The sequence below is a fragment of the Trematomus bernacchii genome, unplaced genomic scaffold, assembly GCF_902827165.1.
Source record: "Trematomus bernacchii unplaced genomic scaffold, fTreBer1.1, whole genome shotgun sequence".
NCBI lineage: Eukaryota > Metazoa > Chordata > Actinopteri > Perciformes > Nototheniidae > Trematomus > Trematomus bernacchii.
The window spans coordinates 2,527,783-2,554,794 of record NW_022987797.1 but is presented as its reverse complement, the minus strand read 5'-3'; the positions used below and the strand labels follow the sequence as shown (position 1 = coordinate 2,554,794).

General features: G+C 42.5%; 1 protein-coding gene across 1 annotated transcript in view; it reads left to right on the top strand.

The window, feature by feature from the left end:
• The window catches only part of chd6 (chromodomain helicase DNA binding protein 6), a 129,611-nt gene extending 104,262 nt beyond the window's left edge, over window positions 1–25,349 (top strand). The window contains 18 exon segments of the mRNA XM_034149866.1: window positions 396–471; window positions 1,688–1,745; window positions 3,106–3,484; window positions 4,164–4,372; window positions 5,174–5,271; window positions 6,395–7,174; window positions 8,161–8,415; window positions 10,055–10,370; window positions 11,585–12,961; window positions 13,529–13,680; window positions 14,787–15,041; window positions 16,117–16,716; window positions 16,860–17,105; window positions 17,360–17,500; window positions 17,932–18,036; window positions 18,676–18,990; window positions 18,992–19,227; window positions 19,229–25,349. Of these exon segments, the coding sequence (XP_034005757.1) occupies window positions 396–471; window positions 1,688–1,745; window positions 3,106–3,484; window positions 4,164–4,372; window positions 5,174–5,271; window positions 6,395–7,174; window positions 8,161–8,415; window positions 10,055–10,370; window positions 11,585–12,961; window positions 13,529–13,680; window positions 14,787–15,041; window positions 16,117–16,716; window positions 16,860–17,105; window positions 17,360–17,500; window positions 17,932–18,036; window positions 18,676–18,990; window positions 18,992–19,227; window positions 19,229–19,832 (6,202 nt within the window). The 3' untranslated portion in view covers window positions 19,833–25,349.
• Window positions 25,350–27,012: the final 1,663 nt, after the last annotated feature.

The following is a 27,012-nucleotide window of genomic DNA, read 5'->3' as shown; positions in this document are numbered from 1 at the left end:
ATTCAATTATACAATGTATAATCATTTAGTTTCTAATTTAAATCTGTGTGTACGTTTATATTAGCAAAGACAGAAATGGCTATTGTATTATGTATTCTAAACTCTCTCAGTGTCTCTCACTAACACGTTGCTGTGATCAACCTATTTGACAGGTCGTATTCTGACAGGACTTTGTTGCATCTCTGCATCATGGTAGCTTTTTCTTCTTCTGCAGTCGTTTCATGTTTTCTGACATCTTTAGTCAAACATAAAGGGAACTCAGTTTTTCACAGTGTGTGTTCTCTAATCCTTTTAGTTCCACCCTTGCAAGTGTTGTCCTTACAAGACATTGCTCAGTAGGACATAGTCTGAGGTATTAAAGGTTATTTTCTTTTTTCTGTCATTTCTTTTGTCAGCGTGTGCAAAGCAGAGGAGGTGAAAGACGAGGCGGAGAGCAAAGCTGATGGAGAGGACAGAGACGAGAGCAGCAAGGTGAGGAGAATCTCTCCTGAGACGCAACATTAGAGTTTGAACAGATCTCTCTTTGTCTTCTCCCTTTCTTCCTGAGATTCAGTTAATTTAGTTATGGACACATTATTTACCTCAGCGTAGGCCCTTGAGATAACAAATCAAAATGTTTGGGTGATAAAGTTTCCACTGGGAAACATTTTTTAAATTGTATTTCCTTCCAAGTTGATGGGCAGCCGACCCTAATGCCCTCTGGGTACTCTACAAAATAATTGTGAAGAGTTAATGATGTATTTTAATACCTAAGTAACAACACTTCCAAAACCAGATCAGATAATGTTGTGATTTATTTTTCTTATTGCTTATTTTATTTGGTATCATTTTTATCGTTATGTGCTGTTAAATGTAAACTTCATAGTAACAAAATAGGTTTCAGGTAACTGACCTGTTGGCCCTTGCTACTTTTAATTAAATGCTCCATGAAAATGGAATTTGCAGCTTTATATCAAATATAAAACACAGCTATTTAATGTATGGTTATAAATGTAATCCTAAACTTTTACATATGTTTTGTAATTAAAGAAGAATATTATTTTAATTGTGTATGATTAATTTAATTTGCAAATGTAAGCTGTACAAAGTCAGGTAATGGTACAAAGAAAATATAAGTTAGGCCTCCTTTTGTTTTAATAGTATTAATATTAAAATTGTTTTTGTGTTTGTGGAGAGAAAGGTAGGACTGGCCCGTAACTGAATACCATTGTCTTAATGACGTCAACATATATCATTATTGTATGTTTGTTTACTTCTGTAACATAATGACATCACTACGGAACACTCACGCTTCTATTGGCTAGCGCTTCAACACATTGTGAGTGATAGGCTAAGGGGCGGGACATCTTTAAGCGGATGACCAATCACAACAGAGCCGGCCATCTAACCAATCAGAGCAGACTGGGCTCTGGTTTCAGACAGAGGGTGAAAAGAGGTGCTGCAGCACAGGCAGTATGAGAAAAATAAAGAGCTTTTTGAACATTAAAGCATGGAGACATGTCACAGTAGAAACGATACAAATATGAACCTGAAAATGAGAAGAACATGTCGTCTTGAAGAAAATACTTGTATTCATATGCGTTTGAACCGTAGTGCCCAATCATAACCCAAAATGATATAAATAATAAGTCATCGTAAAGTCCTGTGTATTTCTCTTCAGTCAAATCTTTGTGTGTTCCTTTCACAGGGAGAGGAGACGTGCTCCAGCACCGACACCTCAGACAAGCCTGACAGCACCGGGCCAGGTGAGACTGTTACACACATACACATAAAGTGCAGTCTGTACACTGTGTGCTGCCTCAGGGAGAGACAGAGCTCAATAAGAAGTTACAGTAGGTACATAACAGCATCCTGGCCCCGCTGCAAACTGAAGGGGACACACAGCAGTGTTTGCTGTCGGGCACCGAGGCAAAGAAACAATCTGCCTGAGGAAACCGTCTGCTGAATCTGTGTCTTCTTTCAAATCCTTCTTAACACATACCTTTAGAGGAGAGCCTTTCCTGATCCAACTTGTGTTTTCATTTCCTTTGAATTCATTTTCCTTTTACAAATGGCTGTCTATTGCTAGTCTTATTTTTTTCCACAATATATTGATTTATTTTACACCTAATGTTTTAGTTTGTTCTATCTTAACCATGATCATGTATGAATTATTTATGGAATAATATCTCATGTTCGTTTCCAACACATATATGTAAATTGATGCCAACAAGACATCTGTATAATGTGTTCGTATTTATATTCTTAAAGGCACTTTTATATCATTTCAAGTAGTAATTTAATTTTTTTCTGTGATGATTAAGACATCACCTTAGACATTATGATATCATTTCTCTCCTCTGGGTTCCATTTCACCTATTCAGTTCAACACCTATCATATCCAAACCCATTTCACCTTTCACCTAAAGTCTTCATTTCAGAGAGTGCAATCACATTTAATGAACATCTAAATGTTTAATAGCACTCTGCGGAAAATGACATCCACACTTAGATACTAATACCTTGTTACCAATTATTCTGGTCAGAACCAGGGACATAACAGATAAAGTACAATTGTAAAAATCATCTTTCCATTTTCTCTGTATGTAGTTTAAGGCAGAATATTTATGGGAACACTGGGGTATTCATTTGCATATTTAAAGATGGACCAATTGTTTTATCTGGATTTGCGTTTAATAAAGTTTAACCTTTCACAACTCATCTTAGCAAGTAAAATAGGCATTTTCTTGTGATGGTCGAAAGAGTGAAATATCGGTAAGAATAAAAAAATGGCATCCTTGTTTTAAATAGCTATTTCCATATTGAAATGATACATTTGCTAAATGTAGTAACAAAAAGGATACTTGATTAGGATCAAAATGTCCATCTCTTATTCCCATAAACAGCTTGTTAACCCTCCACAGACTCCCAGAAGATGAAAAACCTAAATATTATTACGGTAATGAAACACGGGTATTTATTAGTACCTGTATCATAAAAATAATGATATCCAGACATCCTTTAGGAGGTATTTCTCTTTTTTTTCTCAAACGTTATACAGTGCTAACTATTTGATCAAATTGTCCGTTCCTTACTCTGATAAATAGCACGTCATTCTCTTAACAGACTCCCACATGTCAGGTGACTTATGCGCCCACGATGCTACACTGGTTACCACGACGACGACGACGACAGCCGGGACAGGGACGGGGGTGGCGTCCCTCCACGTGGTCCAGGCGCGGCCCCTGTGGCCCCCCGGCCCCTCGCTGACGGCCCGCCTGCGCCGCCTCATCACGGCCTTCCAGCGCTTCACGCTGCGCCGCGAGCCAATGCTCCGGCACGAGTTCATGCTACACGACGGCCTCGTTGGCATGGCGATGGGAGTCGGCGGTGCTCACGGTCACCACGCCGGGGGCCCGCTGGCGTGGCAGCTGGGGGAGGAGCTGAGGCGCTGCTCCGTGGTCGCCACGGAACCGGACCCCCTGTTCCTGGAGTGGCAGAGAAGGTAAGCATATGGGAAATTCAGAGAAAAGATTAGTGATAAATCCTAATAATATAAGTATTCATGTATAGCAAGTTTAAAGATAAATATGCGATAAGAATGACTTTATTCTCATTTCAGAAACTTTTGAATATGCATTTCTGTGGGCTTTTATCCTGAAAGTCTTGCTTAATGCTGTCAAACCATGTTGGAAAATAAGAGACAAGGTCATATGATCAATGACATACTATCAGTTTCAGCTTATAGCAACTTTTAAAATCGATATTGGTTCCTTCTAAGGCAGGGTCAAGTTATTGTTTATAGCACACGTTGATGTTCTGAAATGTTTTGAGGTCTGTTTCAGTTATTAATTGTTTGCACTTTTCAAAGACTTACATTTACAACTTTAGAATATAAATATTACTTTTACCAGTTCTCCACCTTTCTCAATTTATATTACCAATGTTTCCGATTCTTAACTTCTTAACGCAAACTTTTTGGAAAACTTTTTTAACACTTTAGATTGCAGTATTCAAGGTATTTCAACTTCATGACGTTCTTTGTGTCACTCATATTGATGAACTGTGCTTCCTTCTTCTTTAAACTTCATAATAAAAGCATTAGAATTTCCCCCATTTTTTACGTTATTCATGAATATGAGAACTGAAACATTATATCTTCATCTTCCTCCCTCTTGTTTCAGGTGGACTCGTCGGGAACAGGCAGATTTTTACCGCACGGTGTCCTCCTTCGGGGTGGTGTACGACCCGGAGAGGAAGTCCTTCGACTGGTCCCAGTTCAGAGCGCTGGCCCGGCTGGAGAGGAAGACGGACGAGAGTCTGGAGAGATACTTCAACTCCTTCGTCAACATGTGCAGGGCGGCCTGCAAGCTGCCTGCCAGGAAGGAAGAAGGTAAACGTGCTGTTATTACATTATGGTGAGGTCTGACAGAAACATCAGAGCTAGACTAAATCTAAAAAACCTGGATGTGGTCATTTTATTAATTCAATTTAATTCATTTTATTGACCAACAGCTTAAGAAGTACAAAACATAAAACATATAGGAGCGATGTTAAGTCAGACATCCTAATAAACTATCAAAAGTAAACAGAAATTATTCATAATATATATATTTCCAACAAATGTAGATTTGGAAAGATTTATTATTTTTCAAAACACTTACTAAAAGCCCTTACAACTAAAGACGTATTTAAGTCTACTAAATTATTTTTCATTTGTCTAAACACTGGTTTAAAAATAGGTAAGATATACAGAAATACAGATAATTTAGATATATGACATTGGATTAATAATGGTACCAATTAAATGTGTTTCAGAGTAAAGTTAAATTCAATATTAATTTGTACCACTGTCAGGAAGCTCTGTATTCCTTTGTTTCACATCCACAGACGGCTGGTTTTATACATCATTTAATATCATATAATATATAATAATAAATCATATAACACATATTATATTATTATATATTTACATTATATACAGGCAAATGTTTGGGGTTGTAGCTGTCCACCTCATGTCCCTCCTTTAGTAACTTTACTGACCCCTGCTGGTGGGAGGACTGTTTTTAGATTTTTTTCCTTTTCAAGTTTGCTGTTTAGTTTGTAAATTGAGTTACTTTTAAACATTTCTTATTTTATCTTGAATTAAAATAAAGCTCAGACCTCCCTCCCCTTTCCCACTCTGTCCCTGCAGGTCTGGTGGACCCGGCGGTGCTGGTGGAACCTCTGACGGAGGAGCGAGCGGCGCGGACCCTGTACCGCATCGAGCTGCTGCGCAAGATCAGAGAGCAGGTGAGCTGTGGAAACAAGGCTTCATCGCTTAGGCCAAATGTCATTGATGCAACTCATGCTTATTGTTCAAAGACACATTAACCTTATTCCTCTCAAAGCTATTTTTCTTTTGTAAACTTCTTTTTGGGGCTCTTTGTCTTCTGAGAATATCTAACATTTGATTGATTTGTATCAGTACTGGCTAACGGAAGTATTATGACGAAAGACAACAATACATGTATCAAGAAACTTCCAATAAACTCATAGCATGTCTCACAGAAACCCCCTCAGGCTGAAGGCTCTGATGACGCACAACTGACATGTTGCATCCTGTTTGCATCACCCAAAGCATGATGGGAGCTTTAGTGGCAGTGCTCTAAAAAGGTTCACCTTACAAGCAAACTAATTAAGTAAAACAATACAAAGGTTATTAGATTTTTAGGTATTTAATATTCAGATATTTGCTCTGGGTTAAAAGCTCAAATGTTTCTATAACAAAGCTTGTTAGCAGGCTGTCCCTCTCATAATACGATACGATATACTTTATTGTCCCTGTAAGGACATTTGTTCTGAACTCTGTCCTGCAGTTCCACATGCATTTACGTATACAAACATTTTGTATCGTATTGATTAGGCTAACTCAATTTAAGCTAGGAGCATCAAAGATGTTTCTTTACTTGGCTAAGAAAACGTAGGACGCAAGAAAGTTTGTGAGTGTGTGTGTGCTAGGTGTATTTTCTGAGGAAACACAAACAACACACACTGCCTGTTGTTATGCCGTTCAGGTGCTCAGTTGGCCGCTCGTCATTGTACCATTTCAAGCTTCAAAGCTGTATTTATCATCTGAATTCTGGGATTATATTTACATTTTCTGAAAGCCAAGTCATTGTTTTTTTTATAATCAGATGAGAATCCCTGTCTCGGACCCTGCCATGTTACTATCAGCTGTCCATCATTATTTCAGGGAGACTTAGGGAGGGACGCTGATCAGAGTAAGAGTAAACAGTGATCGCTGAGGTTGACCCCCATCTTTACAAGCTTCAAAAATGTATTTATCGTCTGAATATGGCGATAAACGTTACATATACCAAAGGCAATGACCAAAACATGAGTTTTTCACATAAATCCACGATTTTACCCTCAGGTTCTCCGTCACCCGCTGCTCTCCGCCCGCCTCCAGCTGTGCCGCCCCTCCCTCTACCTCCCGGTGTGGTGGGAGTCGGGCAAACATGACCGCGACCTCCTGATCGGGGCGGCGCGCCACGGCCTGAGCCGCACCGACTTCTACATCCTGAACGACCCCCAGCTGAGCTTCCTGGAGGCCCACAGGAACTACGTCAGGGGCCACCCCTCCCACCTCCACCCTCAGAGCCACCACTACCCTCACCATCCCGGCATGGTGACACACCCGGGCATCTCCTCTTCCTCCACCTCGTCTCACCCGCAGCTGCCTCATCCTCACTGCTGCCTGTATGACTCCCCTCAGCCCCCCGAGTACCCCCACCAGTCCTCTCACCACCACCACCATCATCACCACCACCATCACCCTGTACCTCCTTCTCCTTCGTCTTCCTCTCACCTCCACCCTCTACCGTTGGATGCCCACAACTCCTCCTCACCTAGTCTGGGAATAGTTCCTGGATCTCGGGGGGACTTCCTGGACTGTCCTCCCCTGGATGAGACTCTGGAGCTGGGCTCTCTGCAGCATGAGGCCGACGCTCTGCACGGAGGGAAGGCCTCCAAAGACGCCCTCAACGGATTCCCATTCAACTCCGCAGCTGGAGGGCAGAGCATGCTCAACTCGTACGGGGTCGGGGGGGCAGACCTGGACTCCAAACTGAGGAGCGACGTGCTCGTGGGGGAGCAGGGGTCCTCGGAGGAGACGGGGCTGATGGCTCCATCCGTGGAGCTCGATCAGTTACAGGTACTTTGCTTTAAATCGATATTCTTATGTTCACTATTTTATTTTCAACCGTCCTTAGATGATATAAATTAAAGACCTACATTTAAAGGGGTCCTACTTCGCTTTTTTTGGGTTTCCCCTTATTGTGTTATAGAGGTTTTTTGTGCATGTAGAAATGGTCTTCATACTGTAGGCAAAAATCCCTGTTCCCTCCAATGGGAGTTTCTCTCCCACCCTGTGCCTGAAACGCCTCCATTGGACTCCTTTGTTCACTAACGTAACATAGTGACATCACTATGTAACACCCTTCTATTGGCTAGCGCTCCACACATTGTATGTGATAGGCTAAGGGGGGACATTTCCGACAAATCTCTAAGCGGTTGACCAATCACAACAGAGCCGGCCAGCTAACCAATCAGAGCAGACTGGACTCTGGTTTCAGACAGAGGTTGAAAAGAGGTGCTGCAGCACAGGCAGTATGAGAACAATAAAGAGCTTTCTGAACATTAAAGCATGGAGACAGACACATCACAGGAGAGGAACAACATGCAAATATGAATTGTAAAATGAGCATAATAGGGCTCCTTTAAGATGAGAGATTACATTGGGGACCAATCCTTTACAAACCCATCAAGAGTTTTTCCTAACATATCTCGCATGGCAAAATAGTTTCTCAAACCAAGCTAAAATATCAGAGGGGTCTTAACCCAACCATTTTTGTAATATGTTATAGCTTGCCGTCACACAAAGCGATTTCAGGAATGAGTCTAATCCCAGAACAAGAAAAAGTGGATATAGAGGTATATCTATCGCAACCCTTTTGTTTTGAACCGACCTCTACAACTTTTGGCAACACCACATGAGATAACTACATGTACAACAGCTGTTCAATTTGGATTCAATAAACCCGGATATTCAAATAAAAATTCCCCTTATTTGTTAAGTCTGCAAAATACGAGAAAATTGTATTTATAATCATTTGCATTTATCACCTTCCCCCCCTTCAGGCTCCCTGGGATGGTACAGACCACTCCAGTCCCGCTCACCACATGTTCAACGAGTCCGATCCCATCCTGGGTCCCTCCACTCTGGAGCCCGGCTTCCTGGAGGAAGAGGACGAGGAGGCTCAGGGGGGAGACAGAGGAGGGGAGGAAGGGGGGACTCTGGAGGAATGTCTGGGCCTCCCACCCTCATCCTCTCCCTCCCACCCCTCTGCAGGAGACTCTGTGGAGCCGCTGTCCTCCAGTTACATGCTCTTCAAGGTGGGTTTTTGTATCATGTGCCATCAGGGGAACATTAGTGACTGGCAGAGTTAGTCCTTTAAAATATGAAAACAGTATGTTTAGTAAGTGGTGCATACAATAGACGCCAAACTATAAACGTACTTTTATAGGATTGTATTGAAAAGAGTAAGGTAGAAAGAAAAAAAAACTACTCTGAGAAAATGTAGCTAAATGTAGAAGAAAGTTCAGGCAGATTTTTTAAATAGACTCAACTATCTGCTTGTGAAAATATTCAATAAGTGGGTCATATTGGCATAAAGCCCCCACTTCAATGGTCAGGGCTGAGACTGGTGCTGGAGAACAATAGTCAATATTTGAATGGCATTTAACTATTTGTTTTGGTGTGCGAATAAATTAGATGTCTATTTTTTATAAATTATGTAGCAGGGGATTTTTTAAAAGGTTTTATTAATATGACACCAACAATTAAAAGAAGAACACAGGAAACAAGGACTGGACAGGTAATTTGAATACAAATATTTATGTATATATTTATTTTGTCGCAAATAGCTAAATCACATAATTGAAAATGCATGCACTTAAGTCAAACTAAAGTCTTTAAAGATATGAATAAAACGTTATTTGTTTTAAATTATAATTGATTAAAGGTGGGGTAGTTAAGTTTGAGAAACCGGCTCGAGATACACTTTTTGTTATATTCCATGGAATGCTCTTAACATCCCGATAGCAATGAATATCTTAAGTGCTTTGACAAAAAATCCATAAAAAAATGTCATCTGTGGAAGCCGTAGTACTGTAAAAAGTACGACCAGTCATTTTAGCCGGCTGTGTATTTTCAAATTCTAGCGCACTCGAGCTGGTTTCTCCAAAATTACCTACCCCACCTTTAACCTTTTGAAACTGGTATTTTTTTTAACATTAAATAATCTTAATTAATCATCAGAATACTTTTTTTATCGCAGGTAAAAAAAAATGGTGACAGTTTCTCTAGATAAGAATTACATTAATGATAATAATTTGAAAAACAACAGTTTTTTTCATTTAAAGGTGGGGTAGGTAATTTTGGAGAAACCAGCTCGAGTGCGCTAGAATTTGAAAATACACAGCCACTTCCTTACAGAGCCCCTCCTCCAACACACACGAACGTGCACATGACCAATGAGGGCACGAGATAAGTTTGTGCACAGATGGAAGGCTGACAGGCAGGTAGGCCATCCAGTTATTTTAGCCGGGCCGGCTAAAATGATTGGTCGTGCTTTTTACAGTACTACGGCTTCCACAGATGAAATTCTTTTATGGATTTTTTGTCAAAGCACTTAAGATATTCATTGCTATCGGGATGTTAAGAGCATTCCATGGAATATAACAAAAAGTGTATCTCGAGCCGGTTTCTCAAACTTACCTACCCCACCTTTAAGAATAAAAAATAAATAATAATAAATAAAGAAGACAAATATTTGTACAAACATAAGAATTGTATATAAGAATGTGCAATTAGAAGATAAAACAAAATGTTTTTTTTAAAGAAACATAAGAACTTAAAATAAAATGTGCTAATTGTACTATAACATATCAAATTAATTACAATATTTAATCTGATGTATTGTGAGTCTAAGAATCCAGTAAATCTCATTTTGACAATTTGTTCTGTTTTCAGGACATTGGTGTGAGCGAGGAACCCAGCGCAGATCAGACCGATCTGTCAGCGAGTCCCCCCCCTCCTTACGTCCCGCCTCCTCCCCTCTCTCTGTCTGACATCACTGCTCCTCATGATAGGCTGGGACACTCTGATGTCACTGCGAGCCTGACCAATCCTGTGGATGAGGAGGCAGGAGAACAGGAAGCGGGCGCCGGGTTCGAGTTTGACGACAAGGAAGAAGAAGAAGAAGAAGTGGAAGACTTGTCGGGGGTGCAGAACTTGGGGAAGCAAGGAGATCAGAGCCTGGGAAGAGAGGAGTGTGATCCAGAGCAAGGTATGTCTAAAATAAGTGTTTTTACACCAGTGGCCAAAAGACACACATGTCTGTTTCCTTAAAAGTGTCGGTTAAGTGTCATTATCCTTCCTAAAGCATATGAAATAATCCAACGGAACAAATAAAAAAACTCTGAATTTGTTGACACTCAAAATAAGCAATATTGAAAGATAGCAATATCCTCAGAAATATTATAAAAACGTATACATACATAAAAGCCAAAAAAAAACAATGACAAAATGTTTTGGTAAATAATCATCTGGAGTGGAGTGCACCAGCTGGGCGTAAAAAAGTAGGTCTTAACTCTAACGTCGGGCTTAGCTACGTTGACTTAGTGATTCAAATTTACACCGAGTGCACCCAGCCTGACTAGTCACGGTCCTAGCTGCGCCATGTCTTAAGATGCGCGTCCACGTCGATACACGCAAAACAGTTATTGTCGCCAAGCAACACACGTCTACATAATATTCTCGATTCAAAGCAGCCCGTTAGCGTAAAATCTGAGCGCAATCAGCACCTGCAAGGTTGGGCAGAGCGCAGCGTTTCTGTCTGATACATGCTGGAGTTGAGGGGAGATCTCCTCGATTAATTCTAAAAGAGCTTGTGTGCCGAAACGAAACCTCTCTATCAGCTCACTGTCCGAATAGATGTCCAGTGGGTTTGTTCGATCACGGACGACTCTTTGTCGTCTTAATGCCCTTCCGTTGTTAAACCTGTAAACAAGACGCACTGCCATCGTTATTTTCCTTCTTGCCTGTTTTACGTTACTATGGATACTAGTCTGTCTTTCCGATTTACGCCTGCTCTAGGCGTAAAAGTTACACCCAGGCGCAACGTATACAGGGCTTAAGTCTTAGTGGTGCACTAGTCATAACTTTAGTTTGGTCGTAACCTTCGGTCCTACGTCCGACGTAGAGTTACGCCCAGTCTTACGCTGGTGCATTCCACTCCAGGATTGTAGTGTATAACATTTACATTTTACTGTAATTCAGCCTTTAAAACCAGTAAAAACAACATTTACAATATTTAAATATCTAAATTCTAAGACGATATCTAGTCTCACATCAGGATATTGATATTTAGCCGAGCCCTTCATTAAACTAAACTCTCAACAGTAGATACACTATGTATCCAAGACACATTTCGAAATTGAAGTCGGACTTATCTTAATATTTTCAGGCAATACTAAAAATCGTGATGGTTTGTCCTTACAGATGCAGACCAAAGTTTGGGAGGCTCGAATTCGCCCATGGATGTAGCACAAATGGACGGAATAGGGCCGGACCCTATCCTTGGGGAACAAGATGAACAAAACCCTCATGAGAATCATAAAGAGGGGTTACCACCTTATCTGGGGAAGCTGGAAGAGCAGGGTAGCCTGGCGTGTCCCGAGTCGATTGAAGAGCCCGGAGAGGAAGTGGACGGGTTCATTTTGTACCAGGCGGTCGAGGAAGAGACCATGGAGAACTCTCTGGACACTGACACCTTGATGGGGAGCGCTACTGGAGAGGAGGAGGGTCCGGTGGAGTGCACCAACCTGGCGGATCAGGTGGATGAGATCTCTGAAGGGCATCACGTTTCTCTTATGGACGAAACACCAATGAAAGACGTCAAACCCAACAAGATGGTGCTGCAGAGCATTTACTCTGAATACGCACCACCTTCCTGCCCTGATGCTTCTGTCTCGACTCCTAATGGAGCATTAAAGCCCAATGACACCAGTACAAAAAGTTCTGGAGTAAAAACTGCAGAGTCCATGGATCAGGAAGACTACAGAGTTGAACATCTGAACTTGCCAGATGGCGGCAGAAACAAGAATAGAGTCCTGACGTTTTCCCTTGATCAGGACAGCAAAGTCAATCTTCTGGAGCAGAATGAAATGGCTCTACCTTCAAACAGCATTGAAACAAAGCCATCTGATCTGAAGTTCTCCCTTCTACCAGACAGAGGTGCTGAGAAGAAACCACAGCCACAAGAGCTGCCGGTTAAGTTAGAGGAAACAAAGACAGAAGCTTTGGACGTTTACCCCGACAGCTCTGAGCTCAAACACGGAAGATTCCTTCCCTACCGTGTAAAGTCAGAGAACTCGGTGACCAAAGCTGAGCAGTTAGACTATCCGGTCAAACCAGAAACTCCGGAGACCAAACCTGAAGATCTCAGCCTATCAATGAAGACCGTAGACCGGAAACCAGAAGTTCTCCAGTTTGCAGCGTACTCTGAAATCAAACCTGAAGCCAAACCAATGGCTTATTGTTTTGCCACTTATCCAGATGGAGTTAAGACTGAGACGGAGCCGGAGGACTTGAGTACGACAGCCTTTGTGGACAGGTCCGCTATCAAGCCTGAAGCCAAGTCAGAAGGTCTGGAGTTCACTAACTACCCAGACAGCTCGGAGATTAAACCAGAGGCGAAGCCGGAGGACCTGGCCTTCTCATCTTTACCAGAGATAAAAGCTGAGACCAAGCAGGAGCTGCTGGAGGCAGACAGCACCGTCCTCACCCCCAAGCTGGAGCAGGGGGAAGGGCTGGGGGACGCCCCGGAGAGTCTGGGGGGGAGAGGCCCAGTGAAGGAGGAGAGGCCGAGTACACCAGGTGAGAAGTCAGAGTTTTAGAAAGAGATCATTGTTTAAGGAGGATGATAAAGAGTAGAAGTACAACATGGCGGCCTACTGCTCCTAATACTAGGATAGGTCAAAGGCAGAGACTCATTTGCACTGTGCGTTTCTGCGTACTTGTACATGTGTGTGGCGATTAAAGAGGATTTCATACGAATCCTCCGTTACCAATTTTGTTTCCATTAATCATTAACTAATTATGAATGTATATATCATCGATTATCTTATTAACTCTATACATTTACTATAAAATGACAGAAAGTGTTAACAGAGACCAACTGATCTCTTCTATTTATCTTATACATTTCTCAGGAAAAAAATAATTATAAAGCATTTTTTATTAAGAAACATGTCAAAGTTCAAATGTGTCGCATTTTAGAGATAAAACCAGCCTATGTTTAGTAATATCTCCTTTGAGAATGGCCTGAAATGATAAATAACAATGGTTAAATGAATTTTCTATTGATTGTACAGGAAATTAAATTGAAATGCTTCTAAAAGCCAGGCGTGTTGTTGAGCTGTGACGTGTCCCCCTCTCCCTCAGTGCCCCTGGTGGAGGGCTATGGAGGCAGCCCCAGGTTTGCGGCTCCTATTTCTGTGTGTGAGATTCCCGACAGCCTCCACGACAGCCGGGAGCCGACCATCGCTCAGCTGCTGCAGGAGAAAGCTCTCTACTCGTTCTCTGAGTGGCCCAAGGTACCCAATTGTGTCCAACATATCTGTCAAGATGTTTTTAGAAAATGAAAAACTTTGAAATGAGCTTATTTTTTATTTCACTTTGTTCATTATAGTAGGCCAGTATCTGTAAGGGTTTCTTTAAGGTTATTCCCCCTAATATTGTATCACCATGCACCTAAAAGCTGTCTTTTCTGTTGTAAGAAGGCAACATTTTGACTTGACCACATGTTTATACAGTCAGAAATCAAGTGGTGAGTTTTTGGTGTGATGCCTGAAATAAGATATGTGGTTAACACAAGCTTAAGAGATTTTCACGTTTTGTTCTACGACAAAATATTAGTCAGTAAATACCCACTAGGGAATGTCTGAAGCTTTTGTGTCATAAAAATTGCGGTTGAAAACAAGTTGTCCGGCAGTGGCTCAGTCAGTAGGGGCTTGGACTGTGAGCCGTAGGGTCACCGGTTCAAGTCCCCAACCAGACCTAAATATGGAGTGTGGACTGCTACTTGGGGAGGTCCCAGTTCACCTCCTCACCCCCCCCCCCCCCCCACTCCCATTGCTCCCCGGACGCTGTACAATAGCTGCCCACTGCTCCTAGTACTAGACTCCTGGTACTAGGATGGGTTAAATGCAGAGGCCACATTTCACTGTGTGTGCTGTGTGCTCTGCATGTGTGACCATTAAAGAGGGGTTCATCCCTCCCTATTCTTCTTCTAAAGTGACCTAACGAGACTACAATTCATCAGACCGAACATTAGCCGCCTTTAGCTTAGCGGTGGTGACGTGAAATCATGTTTTTTTACTTCTGGCAATTGCATTTACGTTCATCATAAGGTGGTGTTAATGTGTCGAGATTATAAAGAGATAAAATATAGTAGAAATTTCAAATCAGCTGTTTTGGATCCATGTAATTACATTTTTGTTCGCCTATTATTATCTTTCAATCCAATTTCCAGCTATTTTATATTATCGAAAAAGATAAATAATGATCTAAGGAGAACTCTATTCATGCGTCTCCCAGTGGTTTTAGTGGAACGTTGATACATTTCCTTTAATTGTGTTGAGTAAAACAAAATGTATAGCCATTTTGACCAATGCCTATGCTGTTGTGTGGCCCCCTGTAGGACCGGGTGATCATCAACCGCCTGGACAGCATCTGCCACGCCATCCTGAAGGGGAAGTGGCCTTCGTCCATTGAGCAGTACGACTCCCCCGGCTCCATGGTGGCCAACTCCTGCCTGGCCACCAGCATCGCCCAGCACCACCAGCGAGCCAGCTTCCTCACCGCCTCCAGCTCTGTCCCCAGCCAGGCCAGGGGTCAGCAGACCAGCGCCGGGCTGGGCTTCTCCCTCCCTCCCCCCCTCACAAGGCTGCCTAAGGTGAGAACATCCCTGGGAAACACTGACTGTATGAAACTAACTCTCTGCTGTACATATCTATGCATTTGTCATCCGTCAACATGTATCTCCACTATCTCATGCCATGGTTCATAAATGGTGTCCATGCTAATGGTGCTAATACACTCCTGATAGCTAACAGACTCTGAAAGTGCATCATCACTTTTACTTTTTATTATATTTGTATTCATGTATTTAGTATTGCTCTTTCCAGACAATTTTAATAGGTTTTACATTTTTTTTTATAAACCTAATTTTTGTTTAATCCACTCTTTGTAATTTGCTAATAATGCTAAAATAACATTATGTAGATATATTTGACACATGATTTAATGTACCTTTGTTCGATCTGTAGCTCAACACATAAAAGATCTATTCATTTGTATACATACAAAAATAGTTAAATATGGAGCAATTTCCCACTTGGCACCTCACACCATTGTTTCTTCTTTGTAAAGTTTTGTCTCTGTAATGTTGATATTATACATGTTGAAATCAGACTTGGGCAATAATGATTTAAAAGGCATATATGTATAGAAACAGTATTTATTCACTTTAATAACAGAAATTGAAAGAATATTGTAAAACTATATTCGGTCATTTACACCCAATTTAGGGTCTGAAATATTATCTATACAGTGTGTTTCATTCAACATGATTGTTTCCCAATGTTACACACTATAGACTAGAGGACAGATTGTCCTGCTCTTTCAAATAAGTAAGAAAGCATATTTTGAGTTTTGTAAACTGTTAGAAACAGGGGATTCTTAAAGTTATGCATTTGAAGGTTTTCCCATGAGACTGATTTTGATAGGTCACATAATCGAGCTCTCTGAGGTAAACACATCAGGCAGGATTCATTTAAATAAGTTTAGAACTTGAAACAAAAAGAAAATATAAATTCAAATACAAAATCTGCTGAGCTGTCAGCCTCATGTTGTACCCAGGTCTGGTTGATAGCCCTCACTGTGTTGTGTCTCAGTCCATATGTGTGTCTAACAAACATCATCTCTCTCCCATCTTGTCTGCCCCTCACCCACCCTGTCCACTCTGATAGTACATGTCGCGGGGCGGCGCATGCGGGCGCGGAGCTTGGCGCCTCACCTCCTTGCCTCTCTTACAGGAGAGGCTGGTGGCTCCTCCCTACCTCCCCGAGCTCAAACGAGCGGGGGGGCGGAGGTCCTTCGACTATGAAGCCGCTGCTGCTGCAGCCAAGGTATTAGGCGGGAAATCGGCACCGTCATGCCACACTGCCACCACCACGAGTTCCAGTGGTGCCTCTGCGATGGTGGCTCCGCCCTCTCATCGCACGGGGGCCATGTTGATTAACGGCTGGCAGGAAACAGCCATAGATCTCACCAAGTCCTCCGGAGAAATAAGCACCACCAGTGGCATGGGGTCAGGAGGAGCTGTGGGACTCAGCGGTCACAAGCTGCCCCCTCCACCCCCCATCACAGCGCCGCTCTCGGGCCCCGTGGGGATCGACATGGCCGGGATCCTGCAGGCGGGGCTCATCCACCCTGTTACGGGGCAGATAGTTAACGGGAGCCTGAGGGGAGATGACTCCCTGAGGAGGAGGAGAGGCAGGAGGAGAAACGTTGAAGCTCTGTACTCTGAGTTCACCAAGAGCAGAGGACTGCACCTCGCCGACACTCAGGTGGGTGCAGGGAGGAGTAAGGGCGTAGGGTAGCTCTGATTGTGTGTGCTTCACTGTGAGGGGGAAAAGTCATATCAAAAAGATGCAGGAGGAAACCCCTCTCCCTGCTCAGAGGTTAAAACAGCTGTTTGTGTGTCTTTCAGCTGCAGGGCCGGGTGGATGTGATCAGCCACTCCTCCGTCTCCTCCTCCACCTCCTCGCCGTCCCCTTCTCCTTCTGACCGACCCGCCGGCCCTCCAACACCGTCCTCCTCTTCTACGCCCACCCCCACGCAGACCCCCCCTCAGCCGGAGATCGTGGCCATCGACAGAGAGGCGGCCAGCAAAGGTCTGATGGAGTGGCTGAGGCAGAACCCGGGCTACAGCATGGACCTGCCCGCCTTCTCTCACGTGAGTCTGATGTTTGTTTAACTGCTTGGATGTTTAATGAAGTTTATCATCTAGGGCTTGCAATTAGACTCTCACTATAACCCTGAAGAAAGGCTCACTTCACCATTAGCATCCAACTCTTTTTAAACAGTGCAATTCAGCATTAATATCCTATAAATAGTTATACGCCACTGCATATATAATGTAATATACATACACTTTATATATTAAAGAACTGTGCAATTTTGACTTTGAACTTTGCCTCCCCCCCACAGTCTGGAGCAGGGCTGTTACACAGCTTTGTGGAGCGTCCCAAGCAGAGGAGGCATCGCTGTAAAGACCCCACCAAGCTGGACATCAACTCTCTGACGGGGGAGGAGAGGGTCCCTGTGGTGCACCGAGGCACCGGACGCAGGGTACAGCACACACACACACACACACACACACACACACACACACACACACACACACACACACACACACACACACACACACACACACACACACACACACACACACACACACACACACACACACACACACAGTGGCAATATTTCTGACTGCATGAATACATACTATATTGTGTATGTTGGTCACTGGTTTAAGTCCAGCCATTTTGCTTTAAAAATGTGCATGTGTGTATTTCAACTGTACAAATGTTTATAACAAAACCGAGAGAAAACCGAATTTCCCCTAGTGGGATGATAAACTGTCTACTTTATGATAAATAACGTCTATACTGAGTCATGTGAGAAACGATCCAGTTTTCCATACATTTGGGAATGCAGGAAAATCTTGAATATTATTAGTGTTATTGTTCTAATACGTGTGTTTTCTTGCCTTGCAGCTGGGTGGTGCTATGGCTCCGGCCATAAAGGAGCTGTCCAGGTGGCTGGATGCCAACTCAGAGTACTATGTAGCTCCAGACTGGGCTGACGTGGTCAAACACTCTGTGAGTAGAATACACCGTGTTGTCAGTCATAAACATTCCTGCAGCAAATGTGTACCCTTTGTCGTTTTCCCATTTTTACTACTATTGTTGTTTAATGTTACTTTGGATTCCTAATTTCTATTTAATGAATTTACATTATGAAATTACATTTAAATACATTTATGAAAAGCAAAGGTATAAAATATAAGTATAATACAAACAGTGTAGTGTGAGATATGAATAGTTATTTGATTTAATAAAAGGCAGCAGCAAATATAAAAGCCTTCAGTATTGATGCTCTCTTAACCTGGCTTTTAACAACAGGAAAGGACACGGGGGATGTTGGGAATCAAATTGTTTATTTTAATTACATAAACAAATTAACAAATATCTGCAAATATGAGGTGTGAGTCAGAAACATCAGTAATGTAGATGTGTGAGCTTTCTGTAGTGTATGGTGTTTTTTGCACGAGCCAAAGATAAACAGGTAGCGGCTCTCAGGGGGAAACGTTGGTGTTGCCTTCAGAGACAAAGGATAAGATAGTGATAAGCCAGAGCACAGTTCAGCAGTAAGACAGGGGCCGTCACAGTATGGATTCCTTTCTTCTGTCACACAGTCACTGTTATCTTCTTCCTCCATGACCCCCCCCCCCCCTGCAGGGTTTCCTCCCTGAGGGTCAGTTCTCCCGGATCCTGACAGAGCCAGTCAACAGAGACTTGGGCTCTCGGCGCCGAGGGCGACGGCCTCGCAGCGAGATGCCCAAACCCCTCCTCTCCGTCTCTGACTCCGCCTCCTCTGCTCTCGGTCCCCCTCTCTACATGAATGGAGGGTTGATTGGCAGCATGGACTCCATGGTGGCCATGCAGAACCTCCGGGGGGGGATCTCAGGGATCCCCATCTCGGGCATCATGGCGGCTGGATACCCTCACGGCTTCTCTGCAGCGGTGCAGGCTGGGGGGGGCCGGGGGGTCGGCAGAAGACGCCAAGAACGGGTTGAGTATGTTACCCATGATGCTCCACGGCATCCCGCACCCCCATGGGGCTGGGATCCCTCAACACGCCTTGTTCAGTGTCGGCGCGATGATGGCGCACACCCCTCACCCCAGCTCCTCCTCTTCCTCCTCGCTGTCTGCCGCAAAGGTCACCACGACAACCGCACCGTCTACATCGGAGGCGACCAGCCCCTCATCGACCACGCCCGCCGACAGAGAGAGCAGCGGCCCCCCCCGGCTCAGGGGGAGAGAAGGAGAGGAGCCAGGAGGAGAGAGGAGCAGCCAACAAGAGAGCAGGGGTGGGGGAGGCGGCGGCCATCATCACTTCCACCAGCAGGGCCCACATCGGAGCTGCCCACCTGGGGGGGGGCAGCCATCTCACCTTCAACCCCTTCCTGATCCCCGGCATGTCCCACGGCCTGCTGTACCCGCACATGTTCCTCCCCCATGGGGGCATCATGGCGCTGCCCGCCATGCCCCCCGGAGCGGGGGACGGCTCCCCCGGCAGCCCCAAGAGGAGGAGGAAGAGGGGGAGGGAGGAGGGGGAGAGGGAGGAGGAGAGGGAGAAGGCAGCGAAGGTAGAGGAGACAGAAAGTACAGTTAAGGCTAACGTCTCCTCCCCCCCAGCCTCCTCCTCTTCTCCATCCGTCCCCTCTAGCTCGGATCCAGACCCCACTGAACAGCCCCAGGAACCGGACTCCCATAACCCCCCCGAGGGAGCTGCAGCAGAGGGGAAGGAGGAGAGATCGGAGGACACAGCAGGAGAGGCGGCGGAGGAGGAGCAGCGGGACCCTGAGGAGCAGAGACAGGGGGAGGAGGCGTAGAGGGGGAGAAACTGTCTCCTCCATGCCCAGCGACTGAGCAACAGTGTAAAGTTTGTGCCGTGTCTGTCAGTCAATGTCCATGTAAAGACTTTTATTATGATGATGACTAATGATGATGATTATATCCAACTTGGTTATGTTTATATACCAAGACCCCACCCACCCTCTCCACTCCCTCCTTGTATACAAAAAAGAACTGTGTAAGAAACCTCTGTGTATTCTTCCCCTTCATTCTGCATCGAGACTCGTCAGGACATTTCTCAACACACACCCCCACACACACTGCAGGCAAGATGTGGTAACCAAGGAGCAGCTTTGGCAGTAATGATCCGGTTATAAGCAGAAGGTGGTGTGACGCAGAGTTTAGTTTGGTGTGTTTGCGCGGAGGTGGCTCTGTAAAGTGTAAGAATTTCTCACCACAGTTTGGGAATTCAGAGAAGCACTTGTGTATCTTTTTGTTTAAGGTCCAAACCTGAGCCTGTCTTGTTATTTTCACTTCTGCCACAGTCCACTAAATACATTTTGGGGGATTATATCTGTGCAATGTTCAAAGATTAACCTGGAAGTGTGTCTTTGTGACACTGAAGAGTCTCAACCAGCATTCCCAGACACATGTGACACTAAAACACCTTTTCTTTTTCAATACTAAAGGAAAACTCTGATAAACCCCTTTATGCAAGAACTAATCTACCTAAAAAACAAAGTGTGGCCCAAAACCTTTTCAGAGTGTAGCCCTTTTGAATATTTTCAATTATCGCGATGTGACCCAAAGAACAAAATGACATTTGGGAAAGCTGCCTAATTATAAAAAAAACCATTTGTTTCTGTTCTCAAATTTAGCTAATTGTGACTGTAATATTGTCAAAAAAGTCACAAAACAAGTGAGTTTAATATTACCCAGGCATGGATGTTGTATCTTTGTGTAAGATAGCATTATCAGCCAACCCCCCCTTCCCATTTTAAATACTGTCAGTCATATTTCTTTTTTTGCTATTATCAATGCTATGGCGTTGCTGCTACAACTTCTTTTGAAAAAGGAGTTCAGAGAGAGTTCAATGTTCTTTACTCTTCACACTAATGTAATAATCCAGATTCCTAGAAGTGCAACAGATATTCATAACAAGAACTCCAACTTCTGCTTTTATTGATAAAAGCAGAGAACAATCATGAGATTATTCCTTTTTTTAGATCATTTTATTATCTTAATTCTCAGACACAAGGTCACTTTGAGAGAACTGCCCATCAAGTGTGCAGGAACATGAAATAAATGTCAAAGTGAAGAGCGCAGTCTGGCCACTAGGGGGCGTTAGGAGGTAGATTTTATTCTAAACTGCAAATGATTAAGACATTTCTTTTTGTAAGCCCTGAGGCTGCTAACAGTATATATAGTCCCACATGGAGTGAATCCAAATCATTGACAGTGTGCTCATCAGGAATAGTGTAAAGATGACCTGTAGCAACTCACCGCCTGCATGGCCAAACTGTCCTCGGTTTACTTCTTAATTCTGTGATCAGAAACATCTTATCTGTCGACCATCTGAGCATCGAAAGAGAATATCCAGTTTTACAGATAAAACAGGAAGAGGAGGGATACAAGTGGTGTGAATCGCCCTGGTTGAGTGCCTCTTCGTCTCGGATTCGTTTTAATAGCAGTTCATCGTAAGAGTTTCTGAATATGTAAATCTCTCGCTGTATATTGCAGGATTTTCTTTTCTTTCTTTAAGTGCACCATTTATTTTTTCACCTTTGGTTTTGTTCCTCCATTGGGAAAAAGAATACTTGACAGATGCAAGTGGGAGTTTTGCATTGAGGTTAGTCCTAGTGTTTTGGGGTATCAAACAGACTGTACTGTACATTACATAGATGCAAGTCACTTGTTTTATTCAGTCTTTTCAGAACAGGGTCTGCATTTTGGGGGTTATATGTCAAATATTTCCGTTTTATGATGTTGGACTTCACTTTGTTTTGTTTTCATACATGAAAACATTATTTTTGCACAATGTCTTTACGTGAATGTTAACCTGTACTGTCTTGTATTTCTTTTACGTGTGTGAGAGTGTGTGTGAGAGAGTGTGAGTCTGTGTGCATGCATGCGCACACCTGTCGTCGTGTTTCTACTTACAGGTCACATTTGTTGTCGAAAAAAAAAACATAGTTGTTGCCTTGTCACATGTTTGTGGCTACATATAATTTATTATATTTTTCTTTTTGCTTCGCCAAACTTTCACCAAATATGACATTCTTTTTTCTCTTAGTTTCATTATGTATTATTCAAAGTAAAATGCCTTATTTAGCTAGTATTTTTTGTATTGATGTTCCGTTACATCTCCATATAGGGACATGTTATTGTGTTGTCTTCAGTTAGTCCTTCGCTTGTATGCGTACACGGCCTTTGGTGTTGTGCATTATCTTCAAAATCCAACAGTAATGCGATGCTACCACTGTCCAAATCACTACGTTAATTCCCAAAAATCAATCAGTCCTCCCTCAAAGCACAAATGGAGAGTTAACTAAATGTGTCTGTTTTCTTAGCAGTGCCTCTAAAATTACTCTAAATAGTTTCTCTTTTTGTGGTCTACACTTCATCATCCTCGGGAAAATGAGAACTCTTTCTTGGATTTCATTTGCAGATGATACCATGCTGTTCGTTAAAGGGGAATTGTGGAATGTGAAAACATTTATTCATAAGATAATCATGGTGCTTAAAAAACCGCACCGCACTAACACTAGGCTATGCTATCAGGGATGCTATTGATGTGCGTCAAGGAATTGTGGGAGGCCATTATCTCCTTTTCTTTTGTAAAGTACGGTCCGAAGCCCGTTACCTCAAAATGTAGATAAAAGAGTGGTGCAGTAATGAGTCCTTAAAACCCGGAAAAGACTTAAAAGTGTGATTTTGTGAACGTGATTGTGGTAAGATGCTTGAAATAGGGTCTGTGGTTAACACAAGCTAAGGAGATTTTCACGTTTTGTTCAACAACATAAAATACGTCAGTAAACACTCCACTCCTGAATGTCCCAAGCTTCTATGTGTCATTAGAATGGCGGTTGCTAACAAGACACTAAATAAACGACAAAACGTCATCACACCGAAGATTAGCCGCCTTTAGCTTAGCAGTGGTGATGTACAGACCTTGGTGTAGTTCGGTTATCGTCTTACGTTAGCTTTTTATTTCTGCAGATTTCATTTACGCTTCAAAAAACACAAATTGGTGTTGATCTGTGGAAATAATCCTGTTGAAAAAAACGGCTTCAATATAATAAACGTGCGTTGGCAAGAAAGCTCTTTTTGCAAATGGAAAAATCCCATTTTGTAGAGGGAGCCCTATTGGGATGCTAACTTCCGCGTCAACGTACAAAAATCCATCATCACCGCACCACTCTATTCTACCAGCTATAACTATGGCTGCTACTTACTGTACTGTAGATTGTTCCGGATCATTTCAAACAGTAATCTAATACAAGAAGACTTTTTGAGCGCAACCTGTGACATTGTTCTCTTGAAATTTCAAAAACTGTACAGAGTTAGTTCTCCCCCTCTGGTGAACAATATTATTACCAGTTGATTGGTAACAACAACATTCTGTAATTTCCCTTTAACGAAGGCTATTTAATCCCATAGCGTTCTCTCACTGCACGAGGCCTTCTGTTTGGTATCCAGCATGTCTAGGATGGTATTGCACACACAGTACATATCCAGTTTTTGATTGTTCTGTGTTTGTCCAGATTCCTGGGGAAAAAGCATCAGAAGAGGAAACAATTTGTTACTTACGACACCTAAAGTATCTTAACTTTAAAAGCCGCAGCCCATGTATGCACATCATTTCCTTTTACTGGCATGTCCTCGTGTGAAAACTTGAAGCAAAGGTATGTGACAGCAGGTGGAGGTCGATGGATGGCTCTGTATTGTCTGTTCATGTCACACCATGCCTTCTTTAACAGTGTTCTGTCTTTTCATTGAAATCCTTTTACTCCTTCAGAACCTCAAAATGTTTTTTATCTCTTATCATGAATAATGTATTTATTGTATAGTTACTGTCTTTACATTGTTGTCTCATGACTGAATAATGGCTGGTTTTGTTTCTCTTGAACGTCCCCTTTAAAAAAAACTTTTGGTTCACATGGAAAATTCCTCTGCTTTGCTTTGTAGCCCTGGCCACCTGCTTTTAAATGCAATGACTCCGTAAAAATACCTAATATCAAAATGGCGGAACTAAGCTAAATAATAATCCGTTGGTCCAAAATTATAAAATGACCACGTGACTGCATTTCAAGAACAAATGACTGAACCATCAGCTTCAGAAACTGCATACCTGAACAAGAAAGCAAGCTTAGATAAATTCCTTTTTATTTACGCTGTATTGAAAAAAAAAAAAAAAAATGGATTGTTAATCATGTAGTTTTAGTTTCAGAGTCGTCAATTCGGTAAAACATATTTACAACATCCATACAAACGAAATGAGAGGGCAGATGCTGGGTTGCGTGGCCTGATGTGTTTCATTTCCTTTTCATTAGATCTAAAAAATGTGTCCTTTAAAAATGATGATCCTGGGGAAATATTTGATGACCATGTCGTCTTTGGCTGTTGCTCAACTGGGACCCAAACATTCATTTGCAAGTGACATGATCATGAAAAGAAAGAAATGTGAATGTAGCCAGGTCATGTGGGGGGGGGAATCCAAACACACTCCATAAAGCTCCAATTCTGTTCATTATTAAGCAGCAACAAAAAAAAACCGTCCTTTATGTTCTGTCTTATTCATTACAGGCTGGTTTCACAGATACTAAACAACTTTCTTAAAAGCAGAAGTGAAGACATCATAACAGTCACAGCTTCTGGATTTATCCCACTCATGTTGTAGTTTTAGACTACCCTAAACTGTAAATCCCTCTAAAGAAATCTTCTGTTTCTTCAAAATAAAAGCGTGACAAAGGGGCTGCCCGAATAAATGAATAGGTTCATAAAAATGAAATAAAATCAAACCACTATGACTTTTTTTTTGCATCCATAAATTGTTCTTGAGTTAGATTTTAGGACAGATTATTTTTCTGAGGCATGCTCAAAAGAAACAAACACTTAAAAAACAGATCTTTGTGAAAGAAAGCCAGAAGTATAAATATTTGCAGGTTCAGACAGTTGATCAGAAAGGCAAATGAATGAGAACTTCACTCCACCTCCCAACTCATGTCTGTGAAGCCACCCAGCTCAATATAACAAATAAAGGACGAGTTCAAAAGCGTGACTGTTCACCACTCCTGTACTCACGTTATGGAACCGAGTGCAATGCAATCCACACGGATGTTGTTCTTAAAACGGAAGAAAAGACAAATACTGGCTGCTCCTGGAGTCAGGCCGTTACTCAGTAAGTTGTACGGTGGGGTTTTTATCTAGTTTCTTTCTTTTCTTTTCTTATTTGTAACTATAGCTCTCTGTATTCCCATGTGGACCAATCTCATGAGTCAAAACATGGTAATTGTGATCTTTTATCGTGCAATAAAAGATGACTTTCAACTTTCTCTTGTCTTTGGTGAGTACTTCATTAATCACTTCTGCTGAATTCTGAATGTCATTATTTTGTTTTAAATTTCAGGTTTATTGACCTTGGTGACCTTGAAGTGGTCTGCAGCTCGTTCAGTGCGCTGCTCTGCTTTCTGCACATTGCATGCTGGGAATGACTGTAAGGCTGAGAGGATTGAGCAGGTAGAGAACAAATACACTGTCCTATACAACCAAGAAACACTTTTCATTTATGTCTAATAATGAAGAAAAGTACAGCATACAGATGTAGCAGCTAATTTAGGACAGTTTGAAACGTGAGGGTCGTGGTCGGCCCGTGAACGGCCGTGATGAAGAGCCTGCCCCCAGTCTGACTTGAGACCGCCCCCGTGATAAATAAATGTAATTATTGTGAAGCCAGCTGCAATGGATCATTGATCCACCAGGGGGTGCAGTGGGGTTCCACACTGGAGCTCATGTGAAATCAACTTCGATACAGTAAACTGGATGTACAGTATGTCTGGTACTACTGTATAGCGGATCTTTGTTAAGATCCATATGTCACGGATAGGATCATAGTCTGTGCTAAATAAGAGACATGTAATCATTTACAAAACATCACCATGTTATTTAACAAAATAATGTTGTTTAGTCGAAAAAAACGAACGAGAGGAAATGCAGCTGGCTCTCGATTTTTAATCCTAATTTAATCATCATCTTCACCACGATCATTTATGTTCATGTTCGCCGAATTGACATGAAATCACTGACAAATATGAATATTCTGTATTCAACTTCATTTAAACGTTATTAACGTGCCTAAACTCAGTAATTCACTAAAAATATTTATATTTTAATGGAGCCTTGTCAGGCAGATCAGGATCTTGATCCCTGGGTGTTATTTTTCCCCACAATGACCAAGTCGCTGCAAATTATCCCGCTTATTACATGGCCACATTCTCAACAAAGTAACGACATGACTCCCAATATTAATTGAAATGCTTTTATGGATTTAGAAAATGTTTTTATTGATTTAAAAAATAGTTCTATGTATTGATTTAAATTGACATGCATCCGCTAAGAAAAATAGTCCGTTGTTACCGTTTTTTAAACAGTCTGAATGCTGTGTGTTTACACACCTAATGGCCCATCAGCCACAGCTCTCTCTCTCCTCTTAGGCCCCACTCACACGGGAACGTTTGCGTTTATGCACAGTATGCGTATTCAAAAAAGTCTTCCGTTCACATGCATTCGTTTCATTTAACGTGTCTGTTCAAACGAGACCGCTGGAAACGCTGTAGTACATATGCCGGGACTGTAAGTGGCGCTGTAACTTCCGCCAAAATACACCAAAAGCAGCGAAGAAGAGCAGCCCGAGCAGCCCCCCAGCAATGTTGCCATGGCTACCCTTCTGTTTAAGCCCCGCGGTGTATTTAGCAACATGTAGTTCATGTAATTCTCCATGTCCACTTGTTGCTGATGGTTGTGGTAGAGGAGCTGTAGATTTTGCACTAATATCTGTAGCATGGTCAGTAGCAGTAGCACTAGCAGTAGCTACTGACAGGAGGAAGTGTGTGTGGCGATTGCTGGTATTCAGCGGGATATAGTCATTTCCTCAGCATATGGATAAATGCAACGGGGAAGTTAACTGAAAGAAACCGAATCTGTGGATATTGCATCGAC